We start from the raw sequence: 20,229 nt of genomic DNA, 5'->3' as shown, positions 1-20,229 counted from the left end.
ATAACAAGTACTGTCACTACCAACTGAGCCATCTCACGTCTAAAAACATTTTGTTTGCATGGGTTTGTTCCTGCATGAGCTTGTATACACCATGTGCATGTACACATTGGCCTGCAGAGGCCAGAGGGCACTGGGTCCCCTAGAACTGGAGCTAGACATGGTTTTGAGTCACTGATATGTTTTGCTGGTAGCTGAGCCCAGGTCCTTTGCAAGACCAGTATGTGCTCCTAACGGCTGGGCCTTTTCTCCAGTCCCTGCTGTCCCTTTGAAAACATATTTTATTATTTCTTTTACCTCCTACTTTTTTCATAATACAGGACCCCAGGCAGAGGGAAGGTTTTTGTTTTGTTTTGCTTTGCTTTTTTTCAAAGGGTCATCAAGAGAAGGCATACAAAGGGAAACAAAAGAGACAAGGCTGTAGCTCAGCTGATGAGAGCACTTGCTCGTGCAGGATGCCATTCCTCAAGGGTGCTATCCACCTCGTACTTTGAGACAGGGTCTCTCATTGGCCTGAAGATCACCAGCAGGCTAGGCTAGATGTCCAGTAAACCCCAGGGATCTGCCTGTCTCCAATGCTCTACAGCGTGTGTCACCATGGTGCCTGAGGATATGGATACTGGGGATCAGACGCAGGTTTGTGTACCCATAAGACAAGTATTCTGATGACTAAGGCAATTTCCAAACTCTCCGCTCACTCTTTTACCAACATCTTACTGGCACTCACTGAGCCCACAAGCTTCTCTCTCTGTTATTCATTCTTTCTTTCTTCCTTTCATTCGTTCTTTCTTTTTCTGTCTGTCTGCCTGCCTGTCTCTCCCTCATGCCCCCTCTCCACATCACCAGAGGGCAGCTAGCTACAAGGCTTTCCATTGAGGTGAAGTCTGAGTACCTGAAGGCAAAAGGCACACATAGATTTTCCTGTTGCCTGAGGAGACAGTTTCTTTACTGTTTTTGAGACAAGGTCTCTCTATGTAACTCTGGCTGCCAAAACTTCACGGCCAGGTTGGCCTAGAATTCACAGAGATCTGTCTGTCTCCACCATTTGAGTGCTGGGATTAAAGTCACATACACTACCACGCCTAGCTATGATCTACTTAACACCCAAGGGTTCCATCCAACTAGAGAATCTTTTGTACAATTTTCCTGTTACTTACTGATGGGGACGGGGTACAGGGAAGGAGGAGAAAGACCAGAGCTTACCCATTGAGTAGAGGTTGTCAAAGCTCTGGTGCATGCGGATAATTTCATAGTAAAGCTCATCATAGCTGCTGGGGGTTGGCAGGAATGTGTCACCATACGTGATAAACATATTAAACAGGTTCACAATCTGAAAAGGAAGCAACAGCCCAAATCCAAGCATCAGGCTATGAAGACCAGGAAAACATTACTAGTGACACACTACACTCATCTCTTACTGATCTGTAAATATACACAACTGTAAAACAATTATTATTAAAAATTCACTGATATAAACTAACAAATTATATAAAATGAACATAATATACAAAGCTTCATACTTTTTAAAAATATATTTTATTAATTTATTCATATTACATCTCAATTGTTATCCCATCCCTTGTATCCTCACATTCCTCCCTCCCTCCCATTTCCCCCTTACTCCCCTCCCCTATGACTTTGACTGAGGGGGACCTCCTCCCCCTGTATATGCTCATAGGGTATCAAGTCTCTTTTTGGTAGCCTGCTATCCTTCCTCTAAGTGCCGCCAGGCCTCCCCATCCAGGGGACGTGGTCAAATATGGGGCACCAGACCTATTCTTTACTTCTATTCTTATCTATGCTCTGAAAACTAACTTATACATATAGAGGGAACACCATGTAACAGGGTGCTATCACACATCTCAACCCTGCGTCACTCTGGGGTCATGCTGAGAGCTGGAAATCGGCCATCTGGGGTATAGTTCTACAATTAGCAGTTACTACACAATCAGGAGTTTCATCCCCACCAAATACTGGACGTTTACAAGCTGGCTAAATAACTAAAAGGTTGTTTTTATATACCCTTCAGATGCCAAGTGCAGGGATAATGGAACCACTTACCTGGTGGGAGGTGTGATGGAAGGGTTAGTTTCTTTAAAAACTCGGTTATGTTATATAAGCAGGTTTTTGTTCTAATCCCAAGTGTGGGATATGGAGATGCTCTTAGTTTGTCCACAGCTGATAACAGCCTCATAAGACTTGGAAAGGGGCTTGGAGGAGATGCTCAGAGAGAGAGGGAGAGAGAGAGGGAACGACGCTTGGGGGTGCAGTCAGGGGTGGAAAGGCTTCAAAGAGAAAAAAAGAAGGCTGCTGGTTCTGGTTCTGCTGGACTGCTAAATATCCTAATGACTGAGACTGGTATTTTCCCAAAGAACTTGATGACCCTAAAACTGGCCAGAACTCAGTCTAAAGAGGTCTATGTCCCCTGTCCCTTCTAACCTTCTTTCTCTCCTACCTATGGCTGAGGGTTGGAAGGGAGGTAGAGGTATTAAGGAACCTCCAAATAAAAGTGTTTAAAAACTAGCGCCTAGGAGCTGGAGAAATGGATCAGAGGTTAAGAGCACTGCCTGCTCTTCCACAACCATCTATAATGAGATCTGATGCCCTCTCTTGGCCTGCAGGTGTACATGCAGGCAGAGCACTGTATACACAATAATAAATAAATAAATCTAAAAACAGAAACAAAAAACCCCTAGTGCCTACAGGGAAGCATCTAGAAAATGTATCTATTCACATAGAGACTGCAATAGTACAGTATAGTTTCTCAGCTGGGACAAACCTCAATATTCATACAGAGATGTGACCTGTATCCATGCCTCCCAGGCCAAATCAATAAGGAAAACACAGCTTAGATCCCAGATCCTTGGCTTCTACTACAAACCAGCCCATCTCTGCCTTAGCATATTGACTTCAGAAAAACAAGTATTTTTTATTAATACTCACCATAAGGGCCAATGTAAAAATGTTGTGTTTGGCCAAAAGTACAGTTTCATTTGACATAAGGAACTTCAGCAAGTTTATCAAAGCTTTAAAGGAAAAAACATCAAGTTATTCAAATCAAAATCAATATAATCAATAAAAGTAAGTAAAAGCCAGCAAGATGACTCAGGGGGCAAAGGTGCTTGCTTCCAAGTGTGATGACCTCAGAGGTTCCAGATGTACATAGGAAGAGAGAACTAACTCCTGCAAGCTGTCATATGACCTCCACACAGGACTCTACCTACAAACAGATACAGACACAGACACACACATCCAAATAAAGAAACAAACAAATAAATAAAAGCAAAATAGCTCTACAGAAATCCACAGGTCTGAAGTGAATCTCGGCAGCCAAGGCCTTTGTCATTATTAACATGTAAGAGGAGGACAGGAGGGAGAATGTCCTGACAGGAGAGGAGTGGGAGAGGCCTAAAGGGAGGGGGCGGGAAAACAAAAGACTAATGGACTCCATGTGACATGAAGGCAGGAGCAAGGCACAGCAGGGGAGGGAGGAGGAGAACAAAGTATAATAGTATCTATGCATGAAAATGCTACAGTGAAGTTCATTGTTTGGTGTGGTAACTAAAAACAAAGACAGAAAAAAACCATGCAATGCTTATATTTATTTATATGTGTTATTTTATTATGTCCAAAAAGAAAGAAATTGACCAAATCAGGGTAATTAGTATTTCCTTTTCCTTGTTATTTATGTTTAGAGCATTTAAGCTTTAGAGACTTGAAGTTATTACAAAAGCTTTTTAAAAGTTAAAAATTAAAAAAAAAAAAGCCAGGTGTCTTGGCCCATGCCTTTAATTTCAGCACTCAAGGAGGCAGAGGCAGGAGGATTTCTGAGTTCAAGGCCAGTCTAGTCTACAAAGTGAGTCCAGAGAAGCCAGAGCTACACAGAGAAACCTTGTCTCATAAAAAACAAATCAAAACAAACCATGTTTATGTAAAACATCGCTATTTCACTGTGGCATGAAACACTAGCACCTGTTTTCCTACCCAGTTGCCCTGTTGTGTACATTATCCACAGATCTCTGCCCTCCCCCAATCATCAGCGCCTAGTAATCACTATTTTACATTAAGATCAAGTCTTTTAAAACTTCCACGTCTAAGAGAGAATATGGGTTTTGTCTTCTTGCGTCTGGCTTATTTCACTTGACATACATGCTCTAATTCGATCCCACTTTTCATTTGGCTACAAATGGCAGGATTTATTCCTTCTTGAGCTGATATATCCCACTCCTAAGGGGGAGCTCCTGTGGTTTGAGTAAGAATGGCCCCAAGGAGGCTCATATACTGAAATAGTTACTTCAGTCTGTGGAACTGTTTGGGGATTAGACGATGGGGCTTTGTTGGAGAAGTTATGTCACTGGTGGTAGGTTCGTAAGGTTTCCAAACACTTGCACCATTCCCAGTGTGACTTTCTCTGCATCCTGCTTTTGTGTCAAGATGTGCGCTCCCAGATGCTACGCGTTTGCTCAGCCATCATGGACTGGTGCTGGCTAGTTTTATGCCCACTTGATAAACACTAGAGTCACCTGAGTGCAGGGAAGCTCAATCAAGAAAATGTCTCCATAAGACTGGGCTGCAGGCGAGCCTGTATGGAATTTGCTTAATTAGTGTTTGATGTGGGAGGGCCTAGCCCATTGTCAATGGGGCCACTCCTGGGCTGGTGGTCCTGGGTTTTATAAGAAGACAGGCTGAGCAAGCCATGACAAGCAAGCCAGGAAACAGCGCCTCTCCATGGCCTCTGCATCAGCTGCTGCCTCCAGGTTCCTGCCCAGTTTTGAGTTCCTTAAGCTAAATAAACCCTTTCCTCCCTAAGTTGTTTGGGTCATGGTGTTTCATCACAGGAGTAGTGATCCAAAGACAACAAAAGAAGACAGAGTCTGACTCATCCTCTTATCTCTGTCCAGGAGTGCTGCGATTATAGACACATGCTATCATAAACATCTTGTGTGTATATAACACAAACCCATACATGGAGGGAGTCCCGGCTGGCCTCCAACTCAATCTATAGTTGAGTAGGATGCTTGTTTTGAGTGAGCCCAGGGCCGTGTACACCTAAGTAGTGTCCTACCACTGAGCTGCACCTCCAGACCCCTTCCCCCATTATTAACTGCACCTCCAGCCCCTTCCCCCATCCATTTGTGAAAGAGAATTGCATGCAGCCCAGAATAGCTTCAAACTTGTTTTATATAGAGGCTGGTCTTGAATTCCTAATCTTCTCCCTCCACCTGACAAATGCTAGGATTACCAATTATTTTGTTATTTATAAATCTGTGGTATTAGTTTTTGTCAGGGGGTTAGAGAGATGTTAAGATGTTAAGAGCAGTTCAAAAGAGCCTGTACTGCTCTTGCAGAGGACCCAAGTTTATTTCCCAGCACCTATTGGAATGGGGGCTCTCACAACTTCCTGTAATGCCAGTTCCAATGGAATCCATCCTCTGGCCTCTGCCAGCACCTGCATTCACTTGCAAAGACCATCACACACACACACACACATAATTTTTTTTAAATAATAAAAAAAAAAATTTAAGGCAAGAGTCTCACCATGAAGCTCTGGCTGGCCTTGAGCTCACAAAGAGACTCCTACCTCTGCCTCCCCAGTGCTGAAAGTAAAGGCCTCTACCACCATACCCAGCTCAAAAATTAAATCTTTAAAACAAAAGTCTTCAATCGTTTGTCAAATGAACAGTTTGACAATTTCTCTCTCATTTTGTAGGTTATCCACACTGCTTTTATTTTTGCTATGCATAGTCTAATAATCTTATTTGTCTATTTTTGCCTGATTGTATGTGCTCTCGTAGCCTTTTGTCAAGGTATTTTCTTATTTGCAATAATGGAGGCCATACCTCGGGCCTTGGACCTGCTAGGTAAGTCTCTACTGCTCACTCAGCTACAGTCCTTTTTTTTTTTTTTTTTAAAAGGTTTTTCAAAACAGGGTTTCTCTGTATAACAGCCCTGGCTGTCCTGGAACTTACTTTGTAGACCAGGCTGGCCTTGAATTCACAGAGAGCTGCCTTCCTCTGTCTCCCAGGTGCTGGGATTAAAGGTGTGCACCACTGCTGCTCAGCTACAGTTCTCTTTTTAGTGTGTGTTTGATATGTTTATGTATGTATAATGTATGTTCAGGTTTGTACTTAACAGAGGATGATCTTGGGAGTGTGTTTCTTTGTTGTTTGCTACTGCATAAATCAGGCTGGCTGGCCTTCAAGCTTCTGGGGATTCTCCCGTCTTTGGTATCTCATCTCATAGAGGAGTGTTGGGACTATAGACATATGCCACCATGACAAACTTTTTTTTTTTTTGAGATAGGATTTCTCTGTGTAGCCTTGGCTATCCTAGGCTCACTTTGTAGACCAGGCTGGCCTCAAACTCACAGCAATCTGCTTGCCCCTGCCTCCAGAGTGCTGGGATCAAATGGGTGCACCATCACGCCCGGCTCATGTCAAACTACCTGGGTTCTGGTGATTCAAACTTAGGTCCTCACACCTGTTTGGCAAGCACTTGAGCCACCGAAACACATCCCCAGCTCTTCATTTTTTCTATTGCGATAGGGTCTAGGATGCCCAAGTTGACCTTGAACTTACTCAGTAGGATGACTTTGACTTGGCTTTTGAATAGATGGAATAACAGTCCTGTGCCACCATGCCCAAGATCTTTTAAAAGCAGATTAAAGACTGGATGCTGTATCTCAATGCTACACAGTTTGTCTAACATAGATGAGGCCCTGGTTTGATCTATGCCAGTGTGGTAGCACACCAGGGAAGGCGTGCAGCCTTCCCTCCACTTACGGACTCACTGACTCCAGGGACACTGCTGCTTCCAGCCCCTGAGAACCTCACGTCTGAGACAATCTTACCGGGCAGTTTTAGCTACACAGTTTGATCAAGACCAAACTGGGCTAAAAGACACCATGTCTTTAAAACAACAACAACAACAACAACAACAACAAAACCTACTGACCTTCCCAGGTGTATGTCTGCTCATCGGCTGATTTAAGGTTTGGGGTTTTTTGTTTTGTTTTGTTTTTTGTTTTAAATCTGCTTCTCTTTTCGACTTCTAAGCAATTAAGCTCAGAAATGTGACTGCTACACTGACACCTCAGTGTTCCAAATTTACTCCCACATGGTTATTTCCCTATCAAACTTTCTCAAGTGGCAGGTAAAAGTAGGGGCCCTTCTGCCTCAGACTACTAGCAGCTACTGTCAGCAAGATTTCATCTCACATCAGTTCAAACATCACTGCTAGAAGGGCCATGTAGCTATTCTACCTGGTGACCAGATATGGCAGCCATACTGCAGAACCCACAGCAGCATTGTGCGAACACAGCTCATAAGAAGATGGCAAAGTCCTGTCAGCTGTGGTGGCACACACTTGTAATCCCAGCTACTTAGGAGCCTAGGGCAGAGGCAGGCTGATCCAAAGTTTAGGCCCACAGAAGCGACTTAGTGAGACCCTGTATTTAAAGGCTTGGCCCTGAGAGGCAGGGGCAGGAGGACTGTTACGAGTTTCAGGGCACATGGGCTATATAATGAGTTATAGACCAGCACGGGCTGTTGACTGAGACCCTTTCTCAAAGAACAAAAACAAAAAACAAAACCAAAATCAACCAAAAAATAAACAAAAATGAAGTCCTGGCAATATATCTCAATTGTGAAACACTCACCTGGTGTATATGTACCTGTGCTCAATATCCAGTACCACAAGAAGGAAAAAAATTTTTTATTAAAAATTTAAAGTGTGTGTGTGTGTGTGTGTGTGTGTGTGTGTGTGTGTGTGTGTGTAAAAGCACATGAGTGCCTGCAGCTGGAGTTGCAGGCAATTGCTGGCTGTCCAACATGGGTGCTGGGAACTGACTTCCAGTCCTCTGCAAGAGCAGCCAGCATTCATAACTACTGAGCAACTCCACCCCCACCCCCGTGGGGGTCTTTTTTTTTTTTTCCAAGACAGAGTTTCTCTGTGTAGACTTGGTTGTCCTGGACTCACACTGTAGATCAGGCTGGCCTCACAGGGAACTCACAGGGATCCACCTGCCTCTGCCTCCCAAGTGCTGGGATTAAAGGCATGCGCCACCACGGCCCAGCTTCCCCCAACTCCATGGGGTCTTAAATGTTCTGGTTGTTCAAACAAAAGTGTACCTTCTCTACTCACTCTGACAGCAACAACATTTACCAGAAAGATTCTTCTCTGCCTGACACTGAAAGAAGAGAATGCCTAAGCTGAAACAATCTTGATAAAATAAATATAAAATACTGTCAAGTCCCTAGGATAAAACTGCAACTTTAACACCTTTTTGAAAAAAAAAAAAATCTGTTGTTTTGTACTCATTTACCTAGGATAGTGAGTCTCAATCTTCCTAATGCTGTGACACTTTAATACATTTTCTCATGTTGTGGTGACCCCCAACCATAAATTTTTTTTGTGCTACTTCATAACTGTAGCTTTGCTACTGTTATAAATCATAATGTAAATGTCTGTGGTTTCCAATGGTCTTAGGCGACCTTTTTAAAAGGGTCCTTTGACCCCTAAAGGGGTCTTGACCCATAGGTTAAGAACCACTGACCTAGGGCATCTGTCCGTGAATTGGATCTGACTTCTGTGCTCATTCCGCCTTGCCCTGTACCTTGACCTTCCTCATGCGCAACAAGGAAACCAGCTACAGTCTATAGTCCTCTCTTGCCCTAAACCTCTCTTGTCTCCATCCCTGAAGAAAGCCTTAGCTATTTCTTCTCTCTGAACCTGACATGTTTTTTTCTTGGCTAGGCAGGAAACAAGGTAGTTTCCAAGATCCTCTTGTCTCCCCTCGCCCGCACCCCTCCAGCCCCACCCTCAGGCTGGATTATAGCATGCATATGACACGTATCTGTTGTGTGGCTGCTGGGATTTGAACTCAGCCCATCATAATTGTGCAGCAAGTTCTCTTAACTGCTAAGCCATCCCTCTAGGCCCTAATTTAATTAGTTAATTGTTTGAGACAAGATCTCAAGGTAGCCCAGGCTGACCTGGAATTCACAGCCTTCCTGCCTCTGCATCAAGGACTGGGGATTACAGAAGCACACACCATGCCTGGCTTGACTTATTTTCTGAAACCACTTCTGTTTTTTTGAGTGTTCTCTCATGTTCTCACTTGGTTATATGTTCTTAGAAAGGTTACTGTTCTTAGAAAAGGACTGTGTGCTTTGATTTGAAACAGCAGGGAGAGATGAGTGCAAGTGACTTTGTGGAGGCTGCCTGCCATGTAACAGTCCTCGAGGAGTACAGGCAAAGAAGCAGCAGGCAAGGACAGTGCCAGAGCCCAGCTGCACCTTCCTTCTGTTCTAAAGGGTCACTATCCCCTCACACAGGCTGAAGATAGGCATGAAGAAAGCAGGCACCCGGATTCATGTAGTCTGCTCTTGTCTGGAGGAAGGTTCTCTGGCTTTGTGTAAGAAAGGCAAATGACAGGTAGACTGCCTTTTTGATGGTGTCTGTTAACAAGTGACCTACTGGACTGGACTCTACAGGGATGGGGCACTCCACAGGCACCCACAATAGATCACAGTCTTCTTAGCTCCTCTAATAGCTCTGGGAATAAACGCTGGATAAGTAAGAGCACATAAAAATGACTAACCTCTGTCCTTGCTGCAGATCACCTTGCTCAGCTATTTGTGCTGCAATTGTGGGGTTACAGCTGACCTTGCTCAGCATTCCCAAAAGGAATGCCTTTTGGGAAAACCTAGGTCCCAGGATAATCTGTCTTGCCTTGAACAAACAATTTCAGAAAGGAGACTGCAGAGCCACACAGGCCCTAGGGCTGCAGCAATCTCCCATCCCACAGCCTCTCACCCCAGCCCTATAAAGGGTGGTTCACCTGGCAGGCTCCTCAACTTCCCAGAGAGGCTGATCCTCACTGTGGGTGCTAATAAAGTCTCTCTGAAGGTCAAACTCTATTCTCTTTCTGCCTTCTGTCTCGTTACACTGCCTCAGGAACCTAACACCCTTTTTTCCCTCAATCCTAGCACTCACACAAGTACTGTGAATGAATGAAAACCTAGGGCTTCATAAACTCACAGGAGACACGAGAAAGAGAAGGGTAGAACATAAGGGGTAGACAAAGACACGGCCTTAACTCCTGTCCACAACGGCAAAGACGCAGCTTCAGCAGTGGCTGCGTGGGAACTAAAGGCAGGGAATCTGGAGATGGGAAGCGGGAACAACTTTGTTCTTGGGATAAGCTACTGATAGTCCTGATTCCTGGATTCAGAGTTCAGAATGACAAAGTAATAAAACGAGGGAAGAGAATAATTCTAGCACAAGTCAAAGGGCAACTTGCATCCAAACTGCTGCAGATGCAGGCAGAGCCAAACAGTATGGAGGGCAGTCCAGCACTGGGATGCTTTGCTTTGTGTGCAAGTGCAAAAGACATGTGTCTGACACTCGTGATTCAGGTCATATGTCATTCTCCTACCCCCCAAAGGCCACTAGGAAATGAAATAACCCCTAGAGCAGCAGTTCTCAAACTGTGGCCAACACCTCTTTGGGACCCTCTCATAGGGTCACCTAAGAGCATCAGAAAACACAGATATTTACATTATGATTCATAGCTGTAGCAAAATTACAGCTATAAACAAAACTAATTTTATGGTTGGGGGTCACCGAAACATGAGGAACTGTGCTAATGGCTCATAGCACTAGCAAGGCTGAGGACCATCGCCCCAGACAGTATTTCTGTCTGTCTGTTTGCTGCAACACTGGGGACTGAAGCCAGGTCTACTCACATACTGGACAAGCAGCTGAGCTACTAAGCCTGGCCTAGAGGGATTTTTCACAGGTAGCTAAAACAAAGCAACCTTAAACTGGGCTCCAGAAAGCCTACAGCAACAGTGCCTCTTCAGGAGAAGGTGCAGCTTCACCCATGAACACTGCTTTCTCCTCCAGCATCTCACTGACTTCATACACCAACTGCATGCGGATACCGCTAAACACATATCCTCTTTCCCCTTCAGCCTTTCGGCCTTAGAACTCCCCTCACACTAAGGCTAAGAATAAATTTCCAGAATTAAGGATCTTAAGAGGTCGTATAATACAATTTCTCATGTTTTAGAAAAGAAAAAACCCCATCCCACCCCCATTCCCACCCACTGATGGTTAAACAAATTGACAATGAGTCAATCTGACTGGATTTAGAATCACCATGGAAACACACCTCTTGCTAGATCTTATAAGGTGCTTCCAGAAAGGTATACCTAAAGAGGGAAGACAGAGTCTGAATGTGGGTGACAGCAGCGGGGCGGAGCCCTGGAGAAACAGGAGCAGCAGTGTTCACTTCTCTCCCTTCACTGCAGACACACTGCGACCAGCTGCCCGACACTCCTGCTGCCATAGTGAAATAAAATAACGCGCACACCAAATTAGATAGTGATAAAACCGGGACTAAAAATTGGTCTCTAACTTAGTGTTCTCAGCATCACCATGACAATGGACCAGGCCGAGAGTAAAGGAGCAAACTCCCCTTGCCATAAATGCCATGTTGGACTTGCTGGCCTTCTTTATAAGATGCTCCCGAGTATTTTTCTGGCATTTTGTCCCATTCACACTTCCTCCTTTTGCTGGCCTCTTTCATGTTAATTTGACAAAAGCTAAAGTCATGAAGGGGAGGGGATTTCAATTAAGAAAATGCCTCCAAGACTGGCCTATAGGCAAGTCTATATGGCATTTTCTTAATTAGTAATTGCTGGGAAAGGGCCCAGACCACTGTGGGTGGGGCCACCCTCGGTGGATTTCTGAGACAGTGTCTCATGTAGGCCAAGCTGACTTCAAACTCAGTACAAAGAGGAGAGGGGCCTCCAGTTTCCAAGTGCTGGGACTCGGGACCTATACCACTATACTGGCATAGTGTTTGTCTCAGTTTCTCCACACCTCCTCCTCTTCCCTCCCTCCCTCTGTGCATGCGTGCATGTGTGCGTGTACACTCATGCACATGTGCATTCATGTCTATGTGGATTACAGAATATGGCCTTTTTGAGAAAAGGTCTCTAACTGGGATCTGGAACTTGTTGATTAGGCAAGGCCGGCTGGTCAGTGACCTTAGGGATCCTCCTGTCTCTGCCTCCCAAGTACTGGGATCACAAATTTGTACCTTAGCTGGATGTGGTGGTGTATACCTGTAATCTCAGTACTCAAGAGGCAGAGGCAGGCAGATCTCTGTGAGTTAGAGGGCAGCCTATTCTACAAAGTGAGTCCAGGACAGCCAGGGCTCTGTTACAGAGAAACCTGTCTTGAAAAAACAAAAACAAGCAAACAAAATAACTTTACACCTTGACATCCAGCTTTTTACACGACAACTCAGGTTCTCATGCTCACACAGCAAATACTTTACTGATGGACACATCTTTTTTAGAAGCATATAATTATCAAGTGAAACTGTTTCTAAGTTCCTTGCTCAGAGTTTACTCCCAAAATTATGTCCTATACACAGACTATGATTGGAAAACGAACTTCACAAGAAGCCACAGTAGTAACCTTCATGCAAAATCAGAAGCAAAACAAATAAAAGTTGGGCATAAACAATTAATAACCAAATTTATTCCTATGCAATTAAGGCACAGACCTTTGCTCAGAGCTTAGATAGCAGGTCAAAGAAAATAGTGACCTTATGTCAGGGGCAGTTTCAAGGACAAGAGAGAACGGGCAGTTAGGCTCTTGATGCCAGCACACAAGCAGCAAAGAGACTGTACTGCCTGCTTCTGGCTCGCCCTCTCCATACGCATTCATTTTTAGAAAAACTGCCCTTGATTTATTTGCCCACTGGATACCAACTGGACACATGACAAAACTGTTTCTAGGAAGGGCACGGGACAGCAGCTCATGGACGCAATAATTAAGACAACACAAAAGACACAGGAGTGACTGAATAAACAGCACTGTTAGTAATGGGTCTGTGAGCATTTGCTATCACCAACTGTACATGTTGAAGCCATTGAGAAGACAAAGAGCAGAATGTGCTTTTTATTCCTTTGGTTTAACCCTTTAACTTATCATGTTTCTCACTGTTAAATACTTTTTAAGGAGGCAGGGATGGGAGGAGTGAACAAAAGCCTCTTCCTTACCAAAGGTCCAGCACTTCTGATACCCGATCTGAAAGGTTTCCAAACAACCTTATTCTCTACAGGGAGTCAAACGGGTTAAAAGTTTGGCCCAGTGCTTTTAGTCCCAGCTCAGGAGGCATAGAGAGGTAGATCTAAGTTCAGGGCCAGCCTGGTCTAAGAAGCACATTCTAGAACAGGCAGGGTTACCCAGAGAAACCTTGTCTTTAAAAAAAAAAAAAAAAAGGTTTGGTCCAATGGGTGAGCAGTTGTGTAGATAATGTCCTTTTGGCTAAGGACAGGCTTGGTGAATAGGCAGCTTAGGTACCCAAGGAGTGCCAGAAATCCTGGCAAGCACTACACTCTCTCCACTTTTTGAGAAGATGGTTTATTGTACCCATTTTAAAGAACTACAAGCTGAAATTCAGAAAAGTTAATAAATCCCCTGAAGCCACATAGCTGGCTGAGCTAAACTGAATTAGGGTCAACATCTTTGGGGAAAGATCCATAACTCCCCCCGCCAGTGTCTAGAAAGCTGTGCTGGGCTGAGCAAACATCCATCTGGGGACAGAGCTCAGCTCATCCTGTTCTACAGCCCTGGGTCTACACCACATGAAGCCAACATGATGGTGCACACTCGCAATCCCAACTCTCAGGAGGTAAAGCAGGAGGACCAGGTGTTATACAGACAAGCGTAAGGCAAACCTAGACCACTAGAGACCCTATTTAAAAATGAGAACAACAAAACCACATTTGCTTAGAGCCAATGTTTAGTTTACTATTAAGAAAATAATAATAAAAAATAAACACTCATCTGGTAGTGGCGCACACCTTTAATCCCAGCACTTATGGGCAGAAGCAGGCAGATCTCTGTGAGTTTGAGGCCAGCCTGGTCTACAAAGAGAGGCTACCCAGAGAAACCCTGCCTCAATCAATCAATAAATCACTCACTCAATCATTCAATCGATACCAATTTTCTCCAACTCCTAAAGGTCTGACGTGACTTGTGCAAATGGTTCCCCAACTCTCTTGATCCATAAAAATAATGAAAATCAAGAGGCTCAAACCTGTATGGTGCTCACTTTAAGAACGTTGTAAAATTGCCTAGGCTATCAAGTATATGTTCATCTGAAAAGCCGCCATGTATCTGAAAGACATCGCTTTAAGGAAGCAATGTGCTCTTCTGGCTGTACAATGCTGAGCTCGTAGGTGTGTGTCCAGGCCAAACAGTAGAGCTGGACATATGCTGCCCTTCCCAGCCCCCAAAAGCAGGTTTTTGCAGCATATACTTAGCAATACGCAGAGTAATATAAGGGTCTGAATATAGATCCTCTAGTCATTGAACATACCCAGAAGAACAAAGCAGCCTAGACATGCAAACCAAACCTTCAGAGCCCATTCACCCACACATGAGCTGCTAGACACACTCACTGATGACACATGAGCCCCCGTCACACTCACTGACCACACATGAGCTCCCAGACACATCCACTAACCACAGATGAGCTCCCTGTCACACTCACTAATCACATATGAGCTCCCAGACACACTCACTAACCACACGAGTTCCTTGCCATACTCATTGACCACACATGAGCTCTCTGGCACACTCACTGACCACACATACTCTCCCTGGCATACTCACTGACCACATATAAGCTCCCTGACACACTCACTAACCACACATGAGCTCCCTGACACACTCACTGACCACACATAAGCTCCCTGACACACTCACTGACCACACATAAGCTCCCTGACACACTCACTGACCACACATAAGCTCCCTGACACACTCACTGACCACACATAAGCTCCCTGACACACTCACTGACCACACATGAGCTCCCTGACACATTGATGCTCCTTACTGAAAAGGAACAAGAAGGAAAAGAAAAAACATATCTTAGAAGAAAGTGAAGAAACAAAACGTTATGGTATAGAAATAAATTTGCATAAAACAAATACAAAGGGAAAAAAAGCAAAATACTGTAAGTTCAGCGAGAGTTCCACTAATCATCCCTCACCAATTAAAGCTGCTGAGGGAAATCCAGCAAACTGAGAGTCTGCCCTCCAAGCATCTCAGGACTCCATTGTATAAGGTGGCCTGGGTATCTTAACTTGTACAATCTCAAAACAAAAGTTTGAAAGCAGGGACTTAGGTAATAGTACACGCCTTTAATCCCAGCCCTTGAGAGGCAGATGGTCAGAGCTGCACAGTGAGACCCTGCCTCAAAAAACAAGAAAAAAAGAAAAGGGAAAAAGGAAAAATAAAGAAAGAAAAGAAAAAAGTTAAACAGACATTTATATACCCATGTTTATAGCAGCATCATTCACAATGGCCAAATGTGGGAAGTTTCCCAAATGTCCAACAACAGATGAACAGATAAACAATGGGTTATTTACATACAACAGATTACAATTCTACCTTAAAAATGGGAGGAAAGAGTCTGGTGTTGGTAAACTGAGAAACATCCACATGGCAGAACCAGGTCTCCACCAGCTGGCCTTCAGCGACTCAGCACCAGCAGCCATGCCATAACCAACCACCAAATGTGACATATTGCCACTGTCCCTATGGATGAACTGTTCTCCCTATGCATGCGTACTATAACCCTTGTAAACCCTTGCTCATAGGCAGCCTTTGGTATACCCGCTCTCAATACATCTCTCATGTGAGGTGTGTTGCCATGTATGACTTTGTGGCATTCCTTGACCCTCTGAACATTAGGGGGTAAAGTTAACATTAGTACAAAGACTCAGTAGGATATCCTGGTATCTGTTCACCCTTTCAGGGGGTCAAAGCTGCAGCAGTACCCTATCCCTACCTTCTGGCACACTGATTGGCTGGCCCTCCATCCATCACCAGCAATTGGTGAGTGAGCCCTCGGTCACTATAAATGGTTCCATACTATCTCTGCTACTCTGGGAGCCAGAGGTAACCATCCATGCTGGACCCTTCTTTGTGGGTGAAGCTTCATTTCTGAGCTTGGTTTTCCACCTTTTGGCTTCACTAGAAAGGCCTGGTGCCAGGCACTAAGTTTCTGTAGGCTCTTAGCCTCTTATCCCCATGGAGTACAGTGACAACCCACTGAACAGCAGTGTCTTCCTTCTCTGGGTCTCCCTCACCCCAAGTTGTGGGATGCCTTGGACTACAGGCATTGGACCTTCCTCCATGGGAACAGCATCATCCATGGGAACAGCATCTTCTATAGAAACACTCTAGCCTCCCTACCTGGCACCCGGCCTGAAGGGCTCCAAATTTATTTGCTTTTGCAATGAAATCTGGCCTCAATAACCTTTAGATAATCAATCCAAATGGGCCAACTAACAGCACCCTAGATGCTAACAATTCCAGGCCTTTACAAACACTGCAGTCAATGACAGGGGATGGGAAGAGTCTCCACTGTCTAGTTCTCTTTCTTGGCTCCAAGCCCTGTTTGTTTTTGTCTGGTCTCCCCCCACGCTGTGTAAATGTCCTATCCTTAATTTATGGCTGCTGGATTTGTAAGTTTGTTGTAAAGGAGGAGGAGGAGAAAGCAAAGGAGCAGACCACCCCACAGCACACACACAGGCACACGCCCTCACTGGCCAGTCAACCTCATTGACTCCCCAGTGTCCTCTTCTAAGGTTGTACAGAGCTATTGTTTCTGCTGGATTCTATGCCCACAAAATTTGATTCCAAATTCTAGAATCTGATTCTTCAGCTACTACTTCTCTCTACCTGCTATGGCCTCCACATGGTTCCTGCAGCTTGCTGTACCTCTGGCCAGCTACACCCACGTGAATTCCCCCCTTTTTCCTGCTGTCTCACCTCCTCCCTCCCCCAGGAGCTCCCTCCCCAGCTCCCTCCTACCTGTGCAGCCTGGGACTCTTTCCAATGCTTCCCGCCCCTTGCAGCTACCTGCTCTTTCTCTTCTTGCCTCCCCCTAGGAGCTGCCTGCTAAGTCCTGCAGTTTCTCTACACCCTCAAGGCTTCTAACCCTCCCTTGGGTGGAGTTCCTGCTTGTTATTCTTGCCCCATAACCATTCCTCTCCTTGTCTATGCCATATGTGTCTCCCTGGCACCGCCCCCCCATGTGGGCAACTCTCTCTTTTGGCTCTGGCCTGCTACACCCATCTGGGTACCTGCTACACCATCCTTTTCCTTTGCTGTCCCATCGTGCTATCTCTTGCTCCAGCCTGCAGTCCCACAGCTTCAGCTCTCAGTTCCCTTTGGAGCTAATAGGCACATCCCCATTTCAGTGTTCCATTTTTGACCCCCTTTCTCTTCCTCCATGAACTCAGATTTCATTACTAGAGCTTGACCTTAGTATAGATCATGGCCAAAAATTGGCACACTTGGTTTCTGATTTCTCACAGATTGTAACAACTTCTGCCACAAGCAAATGATCCCAAAGTCTCTTATCTCTACGGCTCTACAACTTTCCACTCTTATATCTTACATCTTTCTACATCTTACATCTCTATGATTTCTCCGTGCACTCTGCTCTCAAAAAAAAAAAATCTCTTAAGACTATGCTGTAAACTCTATCTCAGGATTTGTAAGTTCACTGGGTATGATTTTTTAAAATTATGTAAGAAAACTTGGTTTTAATTAAAAATTAACTTGGCTTATAATTAAAAATCTATACATGGATTTATATGTGATTCAACTCTTGTCTAGAATATATGTATCTTAGATTCAACTCTGCCTGTGTGTGTGTGTGTGTGTGTGTGTGTGTGTGTGTGTATCTGTGTGAGAGACACTTCAGTTCAACTTTATATGTGTGTGTGCCTGTGACAGAGACACTTTAATTCAACTCTGTGTGTATGCACGTAACTTGGATTCAACTCTGTGTGTGTGTGTGTATGTGTGTATGTAACTTGGATTGCACTCTGTGTGTGTGTACCTGTGAGAGAGACACTTTAATTCAACTCTGTGTGTATATGTAACTTGGATTCAACTCTCATTCAAGGAAAAATATATCTACTAAGAAAACAGATGCTTTTAAATAGCAACCATGTGGTGCTTCTGCATCTTGGCTGATGACCTCATCAGGATGTAAGCAGCCACATGGCTGGCAGCCATCTTTAGTAAAGTTAAAGAGTGCATGCCATGTGACTTAATCACCATCTCAAGGTGACCATGTGGTATAGAACAACAATTGTAAAACTTACCCCTAATGTTTATCACTGAATCTCTTTTTAGACTAAGAAAGCAACAACAAGTCTCAAATATTTTAGATTGGTATGGATCTTTGTTTGATGATAAAAATTTAAGGTTATATTTGCTACCACATACTATATATATGTGATTTAACTGTAGTTTAGAATATACTGTATATTATGACAAAAAAAATTTTTTTTAAAGACAGGGTTTCCCTGTGTAGCTTTGGCTTTCCTGGACTCACTTTGTAGACCAGGCTGGCCTCGAAATCACAGTGATCCGCTAGCCACTGCCTCTCGAGTGCTGGGATTACAGGCATGCACCACCACGACCAGCCGATGATAAAATCTTAAGGGAATAAAGGTCTACTCAGATTAACAAACCTGGTTTAAGATGTATATCTACCTACTTATGTCTTTGCTACCTAGTCAATAACATGCTGCTAGAAAATGTAAGTAACAACATATGCTTGGTAAATAAGATATATTTGATAAATAAAATTTATAAATTCCTAAGGTCTAGCTTCTTTGTCTTTGCTCACCTTGTTAAGCTTTAGCTATCTGGATAAATGGAGTTATAAAAAAAAACAAACCAAAAAAAAAAAAACCAAACAACAACAAAACCCCAGTATTCAATAATGTTGGAGAATTCTCAACTCAAAATGTTAAGGCTCAAACTTTACAGGGATAAAGCTATAAAATTCTTAAAAGGCTACAAACTTATTGTAAACTGTTAAAGATAAGACATACAAGTTAGTAGTTTAGTCACTTTATAAATGACCTATAAATGATTCTTTAATGTATTCAGAGCTATACTTGTAGCTATACTAAGTCCTAATGTAATGAATTACAGGAATAACCTTTGCTTAGCCTCCTATATGTTTTCAAATTTTAGCCTAAAACAACTAGAAACAAGCAAAGTTTGTTTATTTAGATACACTTAATAGATAATGGTCCTCAAAACTTTTCAGAGATCTGCTGAATATGGCACTTAAAATGTTTAGTAGAAAACACTGACTATGGCAAAGACTCCCAGATCTTAGCAGTGCCCCCAAGGTCCCAAAGAAGGTCCCAAGTTCTGACTTGGCACAGAAGACTTCCAGGTGGAGCTTGCTTTAAATGTCCCAAATCCAGCCACTGGGTGAAAAATCCAGCTACCGCACTTCATCTTGCCCACCGCCAGGACCCTGTCCAAACTGTGGACAAGCAGGACACTGAGTTGATTGCCCCACTTTCCCTAGATAAGGTAGACTGGGTTCCCCAAGTTCCTACTCCACAGGACAGTCTCTGTTGGATCTTCTGGGCTGATGCTGCCCTAGAACCTCTGCCCCCAAAAGAAATCAAGACTACCATGGAGGAACCTAGGGTGATTGTCCAAGTAGCTGGTAAGTCTTTGTCATTTTTAACAGATCTGGAAGCTGCTTAGAAATTTATCTCTCTCAGATTTCTGATGGCACTGACAACTGTGATAGTGACAGATTTGTCAGTTTAACGGCAGCAACCAAGGCTTCAGTTGCCTTCTCAGTTCTCTTCTTATGTAAAAAATCAAGCCTCACTTTTCTAGAGCTATGACTAGGTCTAGACACAATTTACCATGCTACCAGACTCTAAAAAGAGAGAAACTCACAGAACAGATTTCAATGTAACTTTTTGCTCTTCCTTATTTAAAGGAACTTTCTTTACAATGTCTGCTCTCCTGTGTCTTGTGGTAAATGACTGAATAGAAAAAAGTATAAAGTTTATCCAAGATCTGAAGATATAAAAACTTAAGTTGTAATGGTCTATAAAGTGTTTTAAGATATGTACATGCAAGTTATAAAGGTGTAAGAAAATGTCTTACGGTGTGAAAATGCAATTTGTAAAATTATAAGAAAATGATTTAAGATATGTATAAGCATAAAAAATATTTCAGATTTCTCTCCGTCTCTCTGCTATTGTTATATAAGACTTCAGAAGTTGAGAGTTCACATTCATCAGTGGAATTCTGATGAACTGTCAATCCAGCGCTGGTGAAGTTCTGACTGCCTAC

The 20,229-nt window shown here is 43.7% G+C and overlaps 1 protein-coding gene and 1 pseudogene across 3 annotated transcripts in view; one reads left to right on the top strand and one right to left on the bottom strand.

The window, feature by feature from the left end:
• Positions 1–20,229, bottom strand: part of ARMH3 (armadillo like helical domain containing 3) — a 187,722-nt gene that overhangs the window by 75,915 nt on the left and 91,578 nt on the right. For both annotated transcript variants that reach the window (XM_084773443.1, XM_084773444.1), the window contains exons 21-22: positions 2,941–3,023; positions 1,201–1,327 (exon numbers count right to left, since the gene is read on the bottom strand). In XM_084773443.1, the coding sequence (XP_084629569.1) occupies positions 1,201–1,327; positions 2,941–3,023 (210 nt within the window). The remainder of the gene's footprint in view (positions 1–1,200; positions 1,328–2,940; positions 3,024–20,229) is intronic.
• LOC311592715 (large ribosomal subunit protein uL22-like) overlaps positions 1–20,229 on the top strand; it is a 222,231-nt pseudogene that overhangs the window by 172,782 nt on the left and 29,220 nt on the right. The window lies entirely within an intron of this gene.

Source organism: Acomys minous (genome assembly GCF_964271855.1).
Source record: "Acomys minous genome assembly, chromosome: 2".
Classification (NCBI taxonomy): domain Eukaryota; kingdom Metazoa; phylum Chordata; class Mammalia; order Rodentia; family Muridae; genus Acomys; species Acomys minous.
Note: the sequence above shows the minus strand (reverse complement) of the source record. Positions and strands in the feature narration are given on the sequence as shown.